General features: G+C 48.8%; 1 protein-coding gene across 2 annotated transcripts in view; it reads left to right on the top strand.

Moving 5' to 3' along the window:
- Positions 1-18,015, top strand: part of LOC147100257 (transmembrane protease serine 4-like) — a 63,604-nt gene that overhangs the window by 16,584 nt on the left and 29,005 nt on the right. For both annotated transcript variants that reach the window (XM_085967766.1, XM_085967767.1), the window contains exon 2: positions 9,241-9,325. In XM_085967766.1, the coding sequence (XP_085823892.1) occupies positions 9,241-9,325 (85 nt within the window). The remainder of the gene's footprint in view (positions 1-9,240; positions 9,326-18,015) is intronic.

An 18,015-nucleotide genomic window follows, 5' to 3' on the forward strand; every position in this document is an offset into this window, starting at 1 on the left:
TGGTGTGGAGTTGACGTTTTCCAGTGACTCTAGAACCTGGTCAGCATGGCGTCTTACAATGCTCTCTCCAACGTCCACGGTATACATGAAAGGTCCTTGCCGTGCACAAATCGTTCCTGGCTGCCATTTCTCAGTGCGGTAGTCCCGGGCCAAAACTGGTTGACCTATCTTAAAACTCCTGGTCGGCCTTTCATTCATATTCTGAAACTGCCTGTTCTCCACATCTCTTCGGACGTTTGGCTTAACCAAATCCAAGCGGCATTGTAGTCTTCGATTGAAGAACATCATGGCTGGAGTTTGGTTGGTAACCGCATGTGTCGCATTCCGGTAGGCAAACAAGAAGTTGTCCACCTTGTGTTGTAGGGGTATATCTTCATTACACATTGCCTTGATAGCCTTCTTGAATGTTTGGACAAACCTCTCGGCCAATCCATTAGTGGCTGGATGATATGGGGCAGATGTGTAATGCTTAACGCCATTGTTCTTTAAGAACCTCCGGAACTCTTCAGACACAAACTGTGGTCCATTGTCAGAGCAAATCTGTTCAGGCAGCTCATTCCTGGCGAATATGGTTCGTAAAACTGTGATAGTTTTTTCCGTGGTGGTTGAGGACATTTTTATTACCTCTAGCCACTTTGTGCATCCACCGCAATTAAAAACATCGAGTCCATGAAAGGACCAGCAAAATCAATGTGCACCCTTTGCCATGGAGATGAGGGCCACTCCCATGGATGCAGAGGAGCTTGTGGTGGGGCGTTTTGGACCTTCTGGCATCCTGCACAGCTCTTGGTCATCTCTTCGATTTCTCTATCGATTCCCGGCCACCACACAAACGCTCTGGCTAAGTTCTTCATTTTTACCCCACCCAGATGACCCTCATGAAGCTCATTGAGTACTCTATCCGTCAACTTGTGTGGATCCAGAGTAGTAATTCCACCTATCAAGGTTCCTCTGCACACTGACAGCTGTTCTCTTCTCGGCGAGAATGCTGGCAGCAGTGGTTCGCCATGTGCTGGCCATCCCTTCACCATTAAATCATAGACCCGTGATAGTGTCGGGTCATTCCGTGTTTCCTTTTCTATGTTTGCATTCGTCACAGGGAGACATTCGACTATGGTCGAGTGGAATAACTCCATTGGATCCACTGCAAGGTCTTCTTCTTCCACCATTGGCAACGGTAGGCATGACAATCCATCAGCATTCCCATGCTGTTTAGTTCCTTTGTACTCGATGTCATATTGGTGTGCCCCTAGGAAAAGGGACCACCTCTGCAGCCGTTGTGCTGTCATTATCGGTACGCCCTTCTGAGGGTTGAAAATGGAGACAAGAGGTTGATGATCGGTTAGTAGAGTAAATTTTTGACCGTGCAGGTAGTGATTGAACTTCTTCACCCCCCACACTAGGCTGAGGGCCTCTCTGTCAATCTGGGCGTAGTTACGCTCAGCAGAAGTTAACGAGCGTGACGCAAAAGCTATCGGCCTCTCTAAACCATCAAGGAATTTATGTGACAGTACCGCCCCAATGCTGTAGGGAGACGCATCACACGCCAGTCTGATCGGCAGTGCTGGGTTGTAGTGAGCCAATACTTCCCTTGAAGTGATTAAGTCCTTACTCTTCTGAAAGGCCCGCTTACAATCATCGCTCCATTTCCATGCTACCCCCGTTCGTAGCAGGGCGTTCAGTGGGTGCAGAATTGTCGACAAATTCGGCAAAAACTTATGGTAGTAATTCACCAATCCGAGGAATGACCTCAGTTGCGACACATTTTCAGGTGCTGGGGCCTTAACAACCGCTTCAATTTTGTCAGGGGACTTATGTAACCCCTCTTCATCAATCACGTGGCCACAATACGATATCTGTTTCTTAAAAAACTCGCACTTGGGGCAGTTGGCTCATAGCCCATGTTCCCGTAGTCTAGTGAGCACCTGTTCTAGGTTGTTAAGGTGTTCACTGTCACCTTCACCTGTCACAAGGATGTCGTCCAAGTAACACTGAGTCCCCGGAATCCCTTGCAGGACTTGTTCCATTGCTCTTTGCCATATCGCCGGAGCCGAGGCTACTCCGAATACCAATCAATGATACTGGTAAAGACCTTTGTGAGTGTTTATCGTGAGATACTTCCTAGAGGACTCTTCAACCTCCATCTGCAAATATGCTTGTGCTAGGTCAATTTTTGTAAAACGCTTCCCTCCAGACAGTGAGGCGAAGATGTCTTCTATCCTTGGAAGAGGATATTGTACTGTGTGAAGGACTGGGTTCACCGTCACCTTGAAATCCCCACAGATGCGAATCTTCCTTGGCTCCCCGGACTTATTGCTTAACGTTTTCTTCATGACAGGAACGATGATTGTCGCCCACTCGCTCCAGTCGACCTTAGACAACACGCCTGCCTTCTCCAGATTCTCCAGCTCTGCCTCGACGGCTGGGCGAATTGCATATGGTACCGGTCTTGCTTTGAAAAACTTGGGAACTGCATTCTCTTCTATTTTTATCAAAGCTAAGATTGTTGACAATCGTCCAGGAGTGACGTCTTCATCTTTTTTACCATCCACCGTCATTGCATGAATGGAGTGCCAATCTAAGTTTATCTTCCTGATCCATTCACGTCCCAATAACGGTGGTCCACCATTTGGCAGTATGTAGAGATACAATTTCCGTATTTTCTTGCCGTTGTATTCGACAGGCACCCTTATTTTTCCTCTGGGGTATACTTTTTGCCCCGTATACGTCGTCAAGACGATGGATGTCTCTCTCAAGGGTGTGTGTGAGAATAGCCGCTGGTAGTCTCGTCGATTCATGAGGGTTAGCGCTGATCCTGTATCCAATTCCATTTTAACTTGGGACCCTGCTATCGTGAGGGTGACCCAAATGGTTCGGTGATCCTCTTTTGCGATTACATTGTGAAGTTTGAGACAGCTTAGTCTCCTGTTCCCGGATTCACTATCGCTCATCTGATCTTCGGAACTACTGTCCGTCATCTTTTGTACTTTCTTGTACGGTCCCTTAGTAGCCTTTTTGTTGTCGCTGGTCTTCTTCCCAGACCTGCAAACTCGTGCAATGTGTCCCATCTTTCCGCATTGCCTGCATATTTTGTCTTTGGACCAGCAGTCCTTCTGGTCATGGTTAGTTCTGCCGCAGTGATAACATTTTGCAAATCCCCGTGTCATTTCGTGGGTGCCGTATTCCTGTGGCTTTTGTTGAATTTCTGCAGCTCCCCTGGCTGCTGCTTCATACGATACTGCCACGCTGAAAGCCTTATCTAGCGTCAGCTCTTTCTCTGATAGTAACTTCTTCTGTGTTCCTTCACTCAGGAGTCCACAGACAAATTTGTCCCGTAGGGTATCTGCCAGTCCTTCTTCGAACTGGCAGTGCTTTGATAGCTTGCGTAGTTCCGTAAGGTACTCAGCACTGCTCTCATCTTTATGCTGAGTTCTCCTGTGGAATTTAAATCTTTCTGCTATCAACAGCGGTGCAGGGTTTAGGTGTTCCTGTAGGACAGCAACAATTTCGTTAAAACTCTTCGCCTTCGGTTTGGCTGGAGTAATCAGGTCCCGCAATAGGCCGTACGTTCTAGCGCCCATTAAGTTTAGCAATACCGATGCCTTTTTCTCATCAGCTATTTCGTTTGCCTCGAAATATACCTCGACTCTTTCCACATATGTGGTCCAGTCCTCTCTTGTATTATCAAAAGCAGTGATACAGCCAGTCTTCGGCATCTTGCAAATCTAAAATGGCGCCTCCCGCGCTTTGCCTTCTTCCCCGATTTAACAAAATGGCGCCTCCTGCGTTTTGCCTTCTTCCCCGCTGATTAAGATGGCGCCTCCCGCGCTTTGCCTTCTTCCCCGCTGTTGCTAGCGCTGCTTTCCACGGTTCCTTGCGCGTTTAATGTTTCTTTTTTTAAATTATTTTCCCGTCGTGGAACAACCCTGTGGGACTCTTGCCTCCCTCTTCTCGGGTCTATACGCAGCCCGGCTTCGTAGCACCGGCCGCGCCCTGTGTGCTCCACCCTCTCTCTCTCTCCTTCCCGACAACGCGGCTCGGCCCCGTTGCAAGCCACCCGCTCGAGTTCGCGACCGCCGCAGCCCAGGAAGGATCCGTGTACTACCTGCCACCAGCCCGATTAGCTGAAGCACCGTCGACAGGAACCAGGCCCCGCTTCCGACAGCTTCTCCAGCAATCTTCAACTCCACTAACACAGGGGCGGATGCCCACGGTCGACGCCTGTTTCTACTGCCTCTTTCTTTTCTTTCTGGCCTCGACCTCTGCTCACTTCACTGTAGGAATGGATCCCAGGAGGTGGTGCAGACTGTAGGTAGGTTCGTATCTGCTCGTCGCCAGTCTTATGTCCGTGAATGATTGAGACACAGACAGCAGGAGTTGAACAAAACAAGTCTTTACTGATGGAAGTCAATAGTGAAACTGAAAACAACAGAGGCTCACTAGCGCCTTTTATACAGGGGTGGTCACTGCTGATACTGCAGTCTGAGACCAGTTATTCTCTTAAAGGTACATACACAACAGCTTCGAAGGCCACATACCATTTGCCGCCTTAACTGCCTGCTGCACCTGCATGCTTACCTTCAACGACTGGTGCACAAGGACACCCAGGTCTCGTTGCACTTCCCCGTCTCCCAATCTTTTGCCGTTCAGATAATAATCTGCCTTCCTGTTTTTGCCACCAAAGTGTAAAACCTCGCATTTATCCACGTTATACTGCTTCTGCCCAATCACCCAAACTGTCCAAATCATACTGGAGTTTCTCGGCATCCTCCTCACAGCACACACGCCCACCCAGCTTTGTGTCGTCTGCAAACTTGGAGATATTACATCTAGTTCCCTCATCTAGATCATTTACATATATATTGTGAATAGCTGGGGTCCTAGGACCGATCCCTGCGGTACCCCACTAGTCACTGCCTGCCACTCTTTGCTTCCTGTCTGCCAACCATTTCTTTATCCAAGTCAGTACCTTACCCCCAATCCCATATGCTTTAACTTTACATGCTAATCTCTTATGCGGGACCTTATCGAAAGACTTCTGAAAGTCCAAATACACCACATCCACTGGTTCTTCCTTATCTATTTTACCAGTTACATCCTCAAAAAATTCCCGTAGATTAGTCAAGCACGATTTACCTTTTGTGAATCCATGTTGACTTTGTCCGATCCTGTCACTGTTTTCCAAGTGCTCTGCTATTACATCTTTTATAATGGACTCTAGCATTTTCCCCACTACCGATGTCAGGCTTACTGGTCTATAATTCCCCGTTTTCCCTCTACCACTTTTTTTGAATAGTGGGGTTACATTAGCTACCCTCCAATCCATGGGAACTGTTCCAGAGTCTATAGAATTTTGGAAGATGACCAGCAATGCATCTACTATTTCTAGGGCCACTTCCTTAAGTACCCTAGGATGTAGATTATCTGGCCCTGGGGATTTATTGGCCTTCAATCCCGTCAATTTCCCTAACGCCATTTCCCTGCAAATACTGATTTCTTTCAGTTCCTCCGTCTCATTAAATCCTATGTTCCCCGACATCTCTGGGAGGTTATTTGTGTCCTCCTTTGTGAAGACAGAACCAAAGTATGTATTTAATTGGTCTGCCCTTTCTTTGTTCCCCATTTATAAATTCCCCTGATTCTGACTGCAAGGGACCTACGCTGTGCACTATGTATGTTGTGCACTTTCCAGTAAACGGGGCGGGGTGGATGTGTGTCACTGATCGAGGATTAGGAACCCTGGCTCGCTCGCTCGCTCTCCTCTTCTCCTTACCCCCCACCCCCTCCCACCAACACCTCCTCCTCAGGGGGTCCAAGACCCAAACGAGTAACCCAGCCACCACTGACTTGAGTTCACCGTCTTTTGAGTTTCATTGGCAAGAACTGCTTCGTGAACTGAGGCGAGTGTCCTGAGCGGAGGCGAAGCCAAAGCTACAGTCACGGAGCCAGAGTAGTCGGGAGGGTTTACGGTTGTGTAAAGGCCCCCCTGTGAAGGTGGGAAGAGACGATGCTTTTTGTCAGAGATTGAACAACTATTTCCTGTTTTCAGCCATTGTGGCTCCGCAATGGGCACAGACAACAAAAGGCTGACACTTGTGACATGTGGAAATTTGAGACCTTGCTGGATCACGGCTAATTCAACTGGATTAAGCAGCGACTTGAAATAATGAACTGTGATTGTTGTGGATTTTTTGGCAGGTTTGGAATGGGAAGAGTTGGGATGAGGACACATGGATACAGACTAACTAAAGGGGGGAGGGTGTGACGGGATGATGGGGAACAAACATGGGGGTTCCATGGAATGACGGGAAGCTCACATTTCGCTGTCTTCCTGACCCCAGCCAGGATGGACCTTCTGACGGGGAGACTGGGAGAATTGGAGAGAAGAGAAGGCAGACAGCTGCTTGGCACCTAACCAACTAACCATTCCTGGTGTGTCTTGTTTTGCATGACAGGTTAAGCAGAGCTCCCAGCTTCTCTTGGGATAGTGCCATGGGATCTTTCACAGCCTCCAACGGGGCCTGGGTTTAATGGGGCAACAGGAAGGGATGGGACAAGGAAGAATCTGTCTGCTGTAACCTCATGGATTATACCTGTAAATACGGATTTCTTTTTTTAAATTCCTCATTTCAACCAACCGTTTGTTTCTCGGGCAGAGGGTGTGCAAGGACTCCTCTCTCTGACGTCCTTTTTTCAATTCATTCTCCGGATGTGGGCGTCGCTGGCAAGGCCAGTGTTTATTGCCCACCCCTAGTTGCCCCTTGAGAAGGTGGTACACAAGTGAGTGGCTCGCCCGGGCCACTTCAGAGGGCATTGAAGAGTCATCTGTGTTGGTGTGGGACTGGAGTCACATATGGGCCCAGACCGGGAAAGGAAGGCAGGTTTCCTTCCCCTAGTTGGGTTTTTACCCACAATCTGACAGCTTCGTGGTCACTTTTACTGATGCCAGCTTTTTTATTTTGAGATTTATATTTAAAAATTAATTGAAACTATCAAACTGCCATGGTGGGTTTGAACATTTGTTCTCCGGATTACTAGCCCAGTGTATCCCCTACACTGCTGTATCCTTGCGTTATTTGTCTCGGTGTAGTCGGGCGCGGGGGGCTGGGGTTTGAAAGGCGTGTTTCTCGCCAGCACCACTTACCCATAATGGGTTTTGTTTAAAAATAGAAGTATAGAAGATTAAGGGGTGATCTAATTGAGTTGTTTAAGATGATTAAAGCTTTGATAAAGTAGATAGAGAGAAACTATTTCCTCTGGGTGGGGGGTGGCGGTGGGGGGTGGCGGTGGCGGTGGGGGTGGTGGGAGTCCAGAACAAGGGGGCATAACCTTAAAATTAAAACCAAGCTGTTTAAGGATGATGTCAGGAAGCATCTCTTCACACAAAGGGTGGTGGAAATCTGGAACTCTCTCCCCCAAAAAGCTGTTGAAGCTGGGGGTCAATTGAAAAATTCAAATCTCGAGATTGGTAGATTTTGGTTAGGCAAGGATATTTAGCGATACGGAACCAATTGGGCAGATGGAGTTCAGTTACAGATTGTCCACGATCTAATTGAATGGTGGAACAGGCTCGAGGGGCTGAATGGCCTCCTCCTGTTCCTCTGTTCCTAAAGCACGGCAATGAACCACCCAGCCACCTGTCGATATCCAGTGAGGCAGTCACTGTGGCGTAACCCTGGGTTAGATGAAACCATCAGTAATTTCAGAGAGAACCCTGATGATCTGGCGTTTTCTCGATCTTTTCCTTAAGGAGTTGGGGAACAATTTCAGAGTTTTTCCTGAAATTAGCCGCAGGTTTTTTTTTTCTCCCTCTTTCTCCTTGTTTCCAGAGAAGTTATGTTAAACCTGTATAGAGCCTTGGTTAGACCATACTTGGGTGTCAGCCGTGGCTCAGTGGGCAGCACCCTTGCCTCTGAGTCAGAAGGTTGTGGGTTCAAGTTCCACTCCAGAGGCTTAAGCATAAAATATCTAGGCTGACACTCTAGTACAGGACTGAGAGCGTGCTGCACTGTTGGAGGGGCAGTACTGAGGGAGTGCTGCACTGTTGGAGGGGCAGTACTGAGGGAGCGCCGCACTGTCGGAGGGGCAGTACTGAGGGAGCGCCACACTGTTGGAGGAGCAGTACTGAGGGAGTGCCGCACTGTCGGAGGGGCAGTACTGAGGGAGTGCCGCACTGTCAGAGGGGCAGTACTGAGGGAGTGCCGCACTGTCGGAGGGGCAGTACTGAGGGAGCGCCGCACTGTCGGAGGGGCAGTACTGAGGGAGCGCCACACTGTTGGAGGATCAGTACTGAGGGAGCGCCGCACTGTCGGAGGGGCAGTACTGAGGGAGTGCCGCACTGTCAGAGGGGCAGTACTGAGGGAGTGCCGCACTGTCGGAGGGGCAGTACTGAGGGAGCGCCGCACTGTCGGAGGGGCAGTACTGAGGGAGTGCTGCACTGTTGGAGAGGCAGTACTGAAGGAGTGCTGCAGTGTCGGAGGTGCTGTCTTTCGGATGAGATGTTAAATCGAGGCCCCGTCTGCCCCCTCAGGTGGACGTAAAACATCCCACGGCACTATTTCGAAGAAGAGCAGGGGAGTTCTCCCCAGTGTCCTGGCCAATATTTATCCCTCATTCAGCATCACTAAAAACAAATTATCTGGTCATTATCACGTTGCTATTTGTGGGAGCTTACTGTGCGCAAATTGGCTGCTGCGTTTCCCACATTACAACAGTGACTGTAGTTTGTTGGCTGCAAAGCACTTTGGGACATACAGTGGTCATGAAAGGCGCTATATAAATGCAATTCTTTCTTTTCTCTTTAGGATATGGCCTCCTTATTCTTCCTCACCAAAATGCACCACCTCACCCTTAAATATATTGAAATTCATTTGCCAATTGTGCAAGCTTACTTCACAGATGGTGATCTTCAACTCCCACACACGGTTTGATCCCAGCAGGCACTGCAATTGCCCTCAACAGCCCTGGATTAGGGAGGGGAAAAATCACCCATAGGGCCTTGGCCCAACATGAGCCCATTGTAGAGGTCCTACCAGTGCCCCGACTGAGATTAACTAACGGCACAGGTCTGGGATCAAAACCAGGACTTTCCTGGCCTGAGTGAATCAGCTCTACTCCGTGTTGGGGTTTACGCACACTACCAACTGCAGGGAGCCGTTGAGTCAGATTTTGTTGTATTTGTTTATTCCAGTCCTTGACACAGGAGAGTATCTGACTGTCTCCTCTTGAATATCTTTTCAGGCACGGCCGAGCGTGACGTCAAAGGAAGAGCCAGATGAGTGTGTTGGCCTCAAACCTTCAAGTCCAACTAGTCCAGTGGATCCAGGTTAAAATCTGACATTTTAAGCACGTGTTTAAAAACTTCCTGGTCACGTCCATGTGCCACTGGGGTTTGTTTGGACCTGAATCTCTCTTTGCTTTACCCTTGTTTTATCCTCTTCATACTCTACCTGCGACTATTGGTAAAGGGGTTGAGGCTGCGCTGATGAACTCCTTCAAAAATGACCCAGATGGATACCTGGTTGGGAATGGGATTACAGCCTAAAGGGGCAGAATGAGATGATCAAATACTCCATGGGGTAATGGTTCCGGTGTTGCTGGGATTGTGGAGGGCAGGGGGTTGTGGGGGTGAGGGAGGGGTGCATAGGTTAAAAGTTGAATTGTGAGGATTAGCAAATAACCTGGAGTTTTATTTTGCATAGAATGTACAGCACAAACAGGCCATTCGGCCCAACTGGTCCGTGCTGGTGTTTATGCTCCACACCAGCCTCCTCCCACCCTCTTCCTCTCACCCCATCGGCAGATCCGTCTATTCCTTTCTGCCTCATGTGTTTATCTAGTTTCCCCTTAAATGCATCTATACTATTCATCTCAACCACTCCCTGTGGCAGCGAGTTCCACATTCTCACCACTCTCTGGGTAAAGAAGTTTCTGCTGAATTCCCTGTTGGATTTATTAGTGACTATCTTCTATTTATGGCCCCTAGTTTTGGACTCCCCACAAGTGGAAACATTTTCTCTACGTCTACCCTATCAAATCCTTTCATAATCTTGAAGACCTCTATCAGGTCACCCCTCAGCCTTCTCTTTTCTAGAGAAAAGAGCCCCGGCCTGTTCAATCTTTCCTGATGGTTATAACCTCTTTCAAATCTTTTTTGCACCTTCTCCAGTGTCTCTATATTCTTTTTATAATATGGAGACCAGAACTGTGGACAGTTACTCTAAGTGTGGTCTAACCAAGGTTCTAGACAAGTTTAACATCACTCCTCTGCTTTTAAATTCTATCCCTCTGGAAATGAACCCTGTTATGTTCATTAATAAATAAACATTCTTATTATGAACACAGCTAGCTTCTAGCTAGTCATTTATTCAGTACACGTTCTCTAGGTACAGTATCTGTAGAGGTGCAGCATGTGTGCTCCTGTGTGTAGGCTGCCATCTTGACTGTTGCCTTGTGGGTAGCCTAGTGCCTCATGGGTAATGTAGTCTTAATATCATACAGCTGGGTAGTGTAGTCTTATACATAGCTATATACAGCTCTACACAGCTCCACCTAGTGTCCACTATAGAATGACATGCTATTGATCACTACATCCCCCTTTCTTTGAGGTTTAACAAAATCAATATCAATCAACTTTCAAGAAAACAATAAAGATAACATCAGTAACACTTTTGTTAGTGCTCTATAAACATAAACATTTTCAAAACAGTCAACACATTTTCAAAGCTTTACATTGTACTCAAAGATTAAGTCGATCAGGCTCTTTTACTTCACGTGTGGATCTTCTCAACACGGGTAAGTCTGATGTGTCTTCATGAGATTGTTCTGGTGGTGAATGACAAGATGCAGTTGCGGCATTGTCATCAATCTGCTCTTGTATAGATCGAGGTCTCCTTGCGATCTTTGCTTGGAGAGGGTTTCAGTGTTTCCTTCACTCTTCATGCCATAACTCTCAATGTAGTCAATGCACTCTCGAAAAACTGCTGGCAGCTGGTTCACTTTATGTTCAGCATAGTCCTCTCGGCAGCCTCGGCTAATGGAACACCAAAGATTGGCTTGAGGGAAGGAGGAGTATCCACCGGAACTGCTTCCTGCTCTGGTGCAGGCTTCTTCTTTTTCTTTTTCTCTTTCCACTGCTTAACAACATCTGCTGCGGTTATATCTTTGGACTTTTTCTCCTTGTGTTTTTCCTCTTTGTGCTTTTCTTCCTTTGGCTTCTCTTTGACCTTAAAGTCTTTTTCTTTCTTGGAGAAACTAGGCTTTTTGAAGACCTGGATACCCTTTGGCCTTTTTCTCCTTGATGGGCTCTCTGCTTCATCACCTGAGTCATCTGGTCTGCTTATGGCACAGTTTATACGGTAGACTCTCTTGACCAATTCTAAGTCTTCACAAGCTTTGTCACCTAGTATCGAATCAAGTCTTTCAGCCACAACAGAAAACATGAGATGATGCACTTTGTCTTTGACTGTCACTTTAAGTCTGCATACACCTAAGCTATCTATTTTCTGTCCATTATAGCTCTTCAGTAGTACTGACTTTTTCTGTATTTTGGGCTTTTCTTTCATATTTTTTATGTCACTCATACTGATTAAGTTTGCTTTTGCCCCAGTGTCCAGTTTCAATGTAACTAATGCTCCATTTATCTGCAGTGGGATCATCCATTTGTCCACTTTTACTGCATTGACTTTGTTCAGCATTGTCCATTTCTGAGGGCTGCACATTTTCTGTATCTTTTTTGATATTGTCACATGACACCATTCCTACAAAAAATGTCTCACTTAAATCAGTGTCCTCAATTACATTAACTCGTTGCCCTTTCTTAGTTTGTACTTTTGAAAAGCATTGTTTGGCAAAGTGATTCTTTCCATTACACTTTGTGCACATTTTCCCAAACGCTGGGCATTGTCTTAACTGGTGTTTGTAACCACAGCGTTTACAATTAAAAATGTCATCCTCCGATTGCTTTTCATTTCTGTTCTGCCCACGTTTCTTCCCCTTGTAGGACACAGCACCGACAGCAGCATTATCACTCTTTACAATCGCATCATTATTGATTTCACTGAACGTCTTTGCGTGCTTTCGAGCTAGTTCGCTGGCTTGGCATATTTTCACCGCATTTTCCAAATTTAGTTCGGTTTCTCTCAACAGACGTTCCCTGACTTTTTTATCATGAATACCAAACACAATCTGGTCACGAATCATGGATGCTGATGTGCCTCAATAAATCCGAGACTCGATGTTAGCGAAACAAAACAAGGCTTTTATTGACTTAGAAGGTAACACACAGGAGAGAGGTATCTTCCATCCAGAGCTCTGCCGTACTGGATGTGCTGCAGGCTGGGCCAGCTTACATAGGGGCCAGGTATGGGCGGAGCACTACACATAGTACAATACAATGGGCCAGGTATGGGCGGAGCCCTACACATAGTACAATACAATGGTGAGGAAACGGAACAGAGGTAAGGGAAGTGAAACTGAAACCAACCACAGTCACAGGCAGTGATGAATGGAATATTTCATCACATTCACCCCTTCTATAGATTTAGTCTGTTCGGGGGTTTGATAGTCCTCTGCGACCGACGTGGCTGTTGTGGTGCCGCGGGTGTCGGCTGGGTGTCCCCGGTGGCCTCCTGGGTCTCTGCCGGGGGTGCCGCCAGGGTTGTTGAAGGGGTAGTTGGTGGGGGTGCCGTTGGTCGATGTTCTTCCGGGGGTGATGAAAGAGTAGTGGGTGGGTCGTTACCGCCTGGGGCGACGTCTTTTATGGACACGGTGTCCTCCCTTCCATCGGCGTGCCGGACATACGCGTATTGGGGGTTGGCGTGGAGTAGGTGCACTGGCTCCACGAGAGGGACCGTCTTGTGGCCCCTCACATGCCTTCGCACGAATACCGGACCTGGGGTGGAGAGCCATGACGGCATGGATACGCCTGAGGTGGATTTCCGGGGAAAGACAAACATTCGTTCATGAGGCGTGGCATTAGTGGCAGTACACAATAGCGACCGTATCGAATGGAGCACATCTGGGAGGACTTCCTGCCAGCGGGAGATAGGGAGGCCCTTGGTCCTTAGAGCTAGAGTGACTGCTTTCCATACTGTCCCGTTCTCTCGCTCCACTTGACCGTTACCCCGGGGGTTGTAGCTGGTGGTACGGCTCGTGGCGATCCCCCTGGACAGCATGTACTGGCGTAGCTCTTCACTCATGAAGGACGCCCCCCTATCCGTATGGATGTAGCTCGGCATACCAAACAGGCAGAACAGGCTGTTGAGGCATTTAATGACCGTGGCGCTGGTCATGTCTGGGCAGGGGAAGGCGAATGGGAACCGGGAGTATTCGTCCACAATGTTCAGGGAGTAAACATTGCGGTCGACGGACGGGAGGGGGCCCTTGAAATCTAAGCTGAGCCGCTCAAAGGGCCGTGTAGCTTTGATTAAGTGGGCTCTATCTGGGCGGTAGAACCGAGGCTTGCACTCAGCGAAAGTGCGGCAGTTCCTGGTCAGAGACCGAACTTCCTCAATCGAGTAGGGTAAGTTGCGGGACTTTATAAAGTGGAACAGCCGCGTGACCCCTGGGTGGCAGAGGTCGTTGTGGAGGGTCTGTAGCCGATCCCCGGTGGCGCTGGCACACATCCCTCGTGAGAGGGCATCAGGGGATTCGTTAAGGGCCCCTGGCCGGTAAATGATGTCATACTCGAAGGTGGAGAGCTCGATCCGCCACCTAAGAATCTTATCATTTTTGATCTTCCCCCTCTGTTTATTATTGAACATAAACGCTACCGACCGCTGGTCGGTAAGTAGGGTGAAGCGTTTGCCGGCTAGGTAGTGGCGCCAGTGGCGCACTACCTCCACGATGGCTTGGGCCTCCTTTTCCACGGAGGAGTGTCTGATCTCGGGCCCTTGGAGGGTCCTCGAGAAGAAAGCTACGGGCCGCCCCGCCTGGTTGAGGGTGGCCGCCAAGGCAAAGTCAGACGCATCACTTTCCACTTGAAATGGAGTGTTCTCGTCCACTGCCTGTAGCGTGGCCCGCTCAATATCCTGCTTAATGCTTTTGAAGGCGGCGTGGGCCTCAGCAGAGAGCGGAAAAGAGGATGCTTTCAAGAGGGGGCGGGCTTTGTCGGAGTAGTTGGGGACCCATTGGGAATAATAAGAAAATAACCCCAGGCACCTTTTCAGGGCTTTGGGAGTGTTGGGCAGGGGCAGCTCCCGTAGGGGGCGCAATCGGTCGGGGTCTGGTCCGATTTCCCCATTCTCCACCACGCTGCCTAGTATGCAGAGGCGCGTGGTGTTGAAAACGCTCTTGTCCTTGTTGTAGGTGAGGTTGAGTTTTTGTGCGGTTTTCAGGAACCTTTCGAGGTTCGAGTCGTGATCCTGCTGGTTGTGACCGCAGATGGTGACGTTGTCAAGGTAGGGGAAGGTTGCCTGCAAGTGCGGTCCATCTCCCTCTGGAAGACCGAGACCCCATTCGTCACCCCAAAGGGGACTCTGAGGAATTGGTAGAGGCGTCCGTTCGCCTCGAAGGCGGTGTACGGGCGGTCCTCTGGTCTGATAGGGAGCTGGTGGTACGCTGACTTGAGGTCGATGGTGGAGAACACCCGGTATTGGGCGATTTGGTTCACCATTTCTGATATGCGGGGTAGCGGGTAGGCGTCTAGTTGGGTGTACCTGTTGATCGTTTGGCTATAGTCGATCACCATCCGTTTCTTCTCGCTACCCCTTACCACTACCACTTGGGCGCGCCACGGGCTGTTGCTGCGTTCAATAATGCGCTCTTTCAGGAGCCTGTCTACCTCGGTCGCGATAAACCGCCTGTCCTCCCAGCTGTACCTCCTGCTTTTGGTCGCTATTGGCCGGCAGTTAGGGGTAAGGTTCGCGAATAGCGAAGGCGGCTTTACCTTCAGGGTAGCCAGACCGCACACTGTGAGGGGCGGCTGGGACCCACCGTACTTGAGCGTGATGCTTTGGTGGTTGCACTGGAAATCCAGGCCCAAGATCACGCTCGCACATAGATTCTTCATGATTAATACTTTAAAATTATCGTATACAGTTCCGTTAACGGACAATTGTACCGTGCAGTAACCCATAATGGTCGATGTCTGGGTTTTATCAGCCATAGAGATGGTACCCCGAGTAGGGACCACCTTTAGGGAGAGTTGTTGTGCCAGTTCAGGGTGGATAAAACTCTCCGTGCTTCCACTGTCAATTAAACATTTAACCCCGCACCCGTTTACCTCGATGTCCACCATTGATTTGGATAGCGGGTGCAGCCTGGTCTGGTCTACTGTGACCGATGCCACTGTAGGGCCCTGATCGAGACAAGATGGCGTCCACGCTGTCTGCTCATAAGATGGGGGACCCCACGAGGTCGGGCAAGATGGCTTCCAAGATGGCCGCTCCCACGGCGCACACGCGGCGGTGGCGGGTTTTCCGGCGGGGTTCCCTCTGCACACCTTCCCGAAGTGCCCCTTCTTACCGCACTTAAAGCAGGTGGTGCCTTTCGCCGGGCACAGGTTTCTGGTGTGCTTCGGCTGCCCGCAGAAGTAGCAGTTGGGTCCCCGACGCGTTGCGGCTGTCGTAGGGCTTCTGGGGGGAGAGCGGGGCCCCGACGGTGTCGGGCTGCCGGGCGGGGAAGATGCCTTCCAAGATGGCGGCACCCTTGGTGCGCACGTGGCGGCGTGGACGGCGCGGGCTGAAGAGTAGGCGTCCGAGTTTCTCTGGGCCACATCCAGGGATCGCGCTGTGTCCGCAGCCTGTTTCAGGTCCAATCCCGTTTTTTCCAGCAGTCTCTGCCGGATGTAAGTGGAGCTGAGGCCTGTGATAAAGGCATCGTGAACAAGCTCGTCAGTGTACACTGCGGCTTTTACATCTTGGCACTTGCAGTCTTTGCCAAGCGTTTTCAGGGTGCCTAGGAACTCCTCCACCGATTCCCCAGGTCGCTGTGCGCGAGTAGCGAGCAGATGCCTAGCATACACCTCATTCGTAGGCTGCTGGTAATGCGCCTTTAAGATGTCGCAGGCAGCCGGGTACGTGTCGGCGTCTTGGATGAGGGGGTAAACCCGGTGGCTTACCCAATTCCGCAGAATTCCGAGTTTCATACTCGCAGCGTCCGTAGCACCTTTGACGGCTGCGGAATTGTCCAGGAAGAATTCCATACACATAAACCAGTGTCCGAAGCGTGCCGATGCATCCGAAGCATGCTGGTCCAAATCCAAACGTTCGGGTTTCAAGAGTTGATCCATTGTGTTGAAAATTAAGTCAATAAAATTGATGTGCCTCAATAAATCCAAGACTCGATGTTAGCGAAACAAAACAAGGCTTTTATTGACTTAGAAGGTAACACACAGGAGAGAGGTATCTTCCAACCAGAGCTCTGCCGTACTGGATGTGCTGCAGGCTGGGCCAGCTTACATAGGGGCCAGGTATGGGCGGAGCCCTACACATAGTACAATACAATGGGCCAGGTATGGGCGGAGCCCTACACATAGTACAATACAATGGGCCAGGTATGAGCGGAGCCCTACACATAGTACAATACAATGGTGAGGAAATGGAACAGAGGTAAGGGAAGTGAAACCAACCACAGTCACAGGCAGTGATGAATGGAATATTTCATCACAGATGCTTTGAGCCCAGAGAAATTACATGTCTGTGCTTTCAGTTTCAGATCAGTTATAAAGCTATCAGAAGTCTCATTTTGTTGCTGTGTCCGAGAACGGAAGATGTATCTTTCATACGTCTCATTCTTTTTGGGAGAGCAATGTGCATCAAATTTTTTTAGCACATCTTCAATTTTTTCTCTGTTCTCCTCTAGATTAAATACAAATGTATTAAATACCTCTATCACCTGTGGGCCTGCAACCGTAAGCAGCAGCGCTATCTTCCTTGCATCTGGCTTCGTACCGAATCCGATGGCTGCAATGTAGAGTTCGAATTGTTGTTTAAAAGTCTGCCAATTGTAGTCGATTTTTTCTGTGAGATTCAAACGCTCTGGTGGCTTCAAATTCTCCATGTTGCTTTTCACAATTTTCAGCAGATCTTCACCACCCTGATACCATGTTATGTTCATTAATAAATAGACATTCTTATTATGAACACAGCTAGCTTCTAGTTAGTCATTTATTCAGTACACGTTCTCTAGGTACAGTATCTGTAGAGGCTTCCATCTTGACTGTTGCCTTGTGGGTAGCCTAGTGCCTCATGGGTAATGTAGTCTTAATATCATACAGCTGGGTAGTGTAGTCTTATACATACAGCTATATACAGCTCTACACAGCTCCACCTAGTGTCCACTATAGAATGACATGCTATTGATCACTACAAACCCCAGTGCTTTTTTTAATGGTCTTATTAACTGGTGTCGCTACTTTTAATGATTTATGAATCTGTATTGTAATTTGAGCAGTACAGCAATTTTAAAAACAAATCGCCGTACTAGACGGTATCTGTGGGACTGGAGTCTGCATGTCACCAGCTTTTAGCAGGGGAGAACATTCGGAAAAAGTAAATGAGTAGAGACACTAATGGTAAAATCATTCCTTTAACAAACAGCAAGAGAGCATGTCTGCTTATCTCTGCAATTAAAGAGCTGCTCACACTATCCCAGGAACGTGTGACTTTGATACGTGTCATTCCACCTGTAAGATTTCAGTTCAGCCCTGAAGTCTGACATTCTGAAAAGTGTTTTTCATTTTCTATATTTAGATTGTTCTATGAACAAGCGACTTGCCTGAGTCAGTAATGAGTCATTTACAAGCGTGCATGCCAAGATCTATAAACTACTGTTGGCCATGGCTCAGTGGGCAGCACTCTCGTCTGAGTCAGAATGTTATGTGTTCAAGTTCCCACTTCAGAGACTTGAGCATAAAATCCATGCTGACACTCCCAGTGCAGCACTGAGGGAGCGTCGCACTGTCGGAGGGGCAGTACCGAGGGAGCGCCGCACTGTCGGAGGGGCAGTACTGAGGGAGCGCCGCACTGTCGGAGGGGCAGTGCTGAGGGAGCGCCGCACTGTCGGAGGGGCAGT

This window comes from Somniosus microcephalus, chromosome 26 (genome assembly GCF_052327205.1).
Source record: "Somniosus microcephalus isolate GS21.2 chromosome 26, FLI_Smic_1.0, whole genome shotgun sequence".
Taxonomy (NCBI): Eukaryota; Metazoa; Chordata; class Chondrichthyes; order Squaliformes; family Somniosidae; genus Somniosus; species Somniosus microcephalus.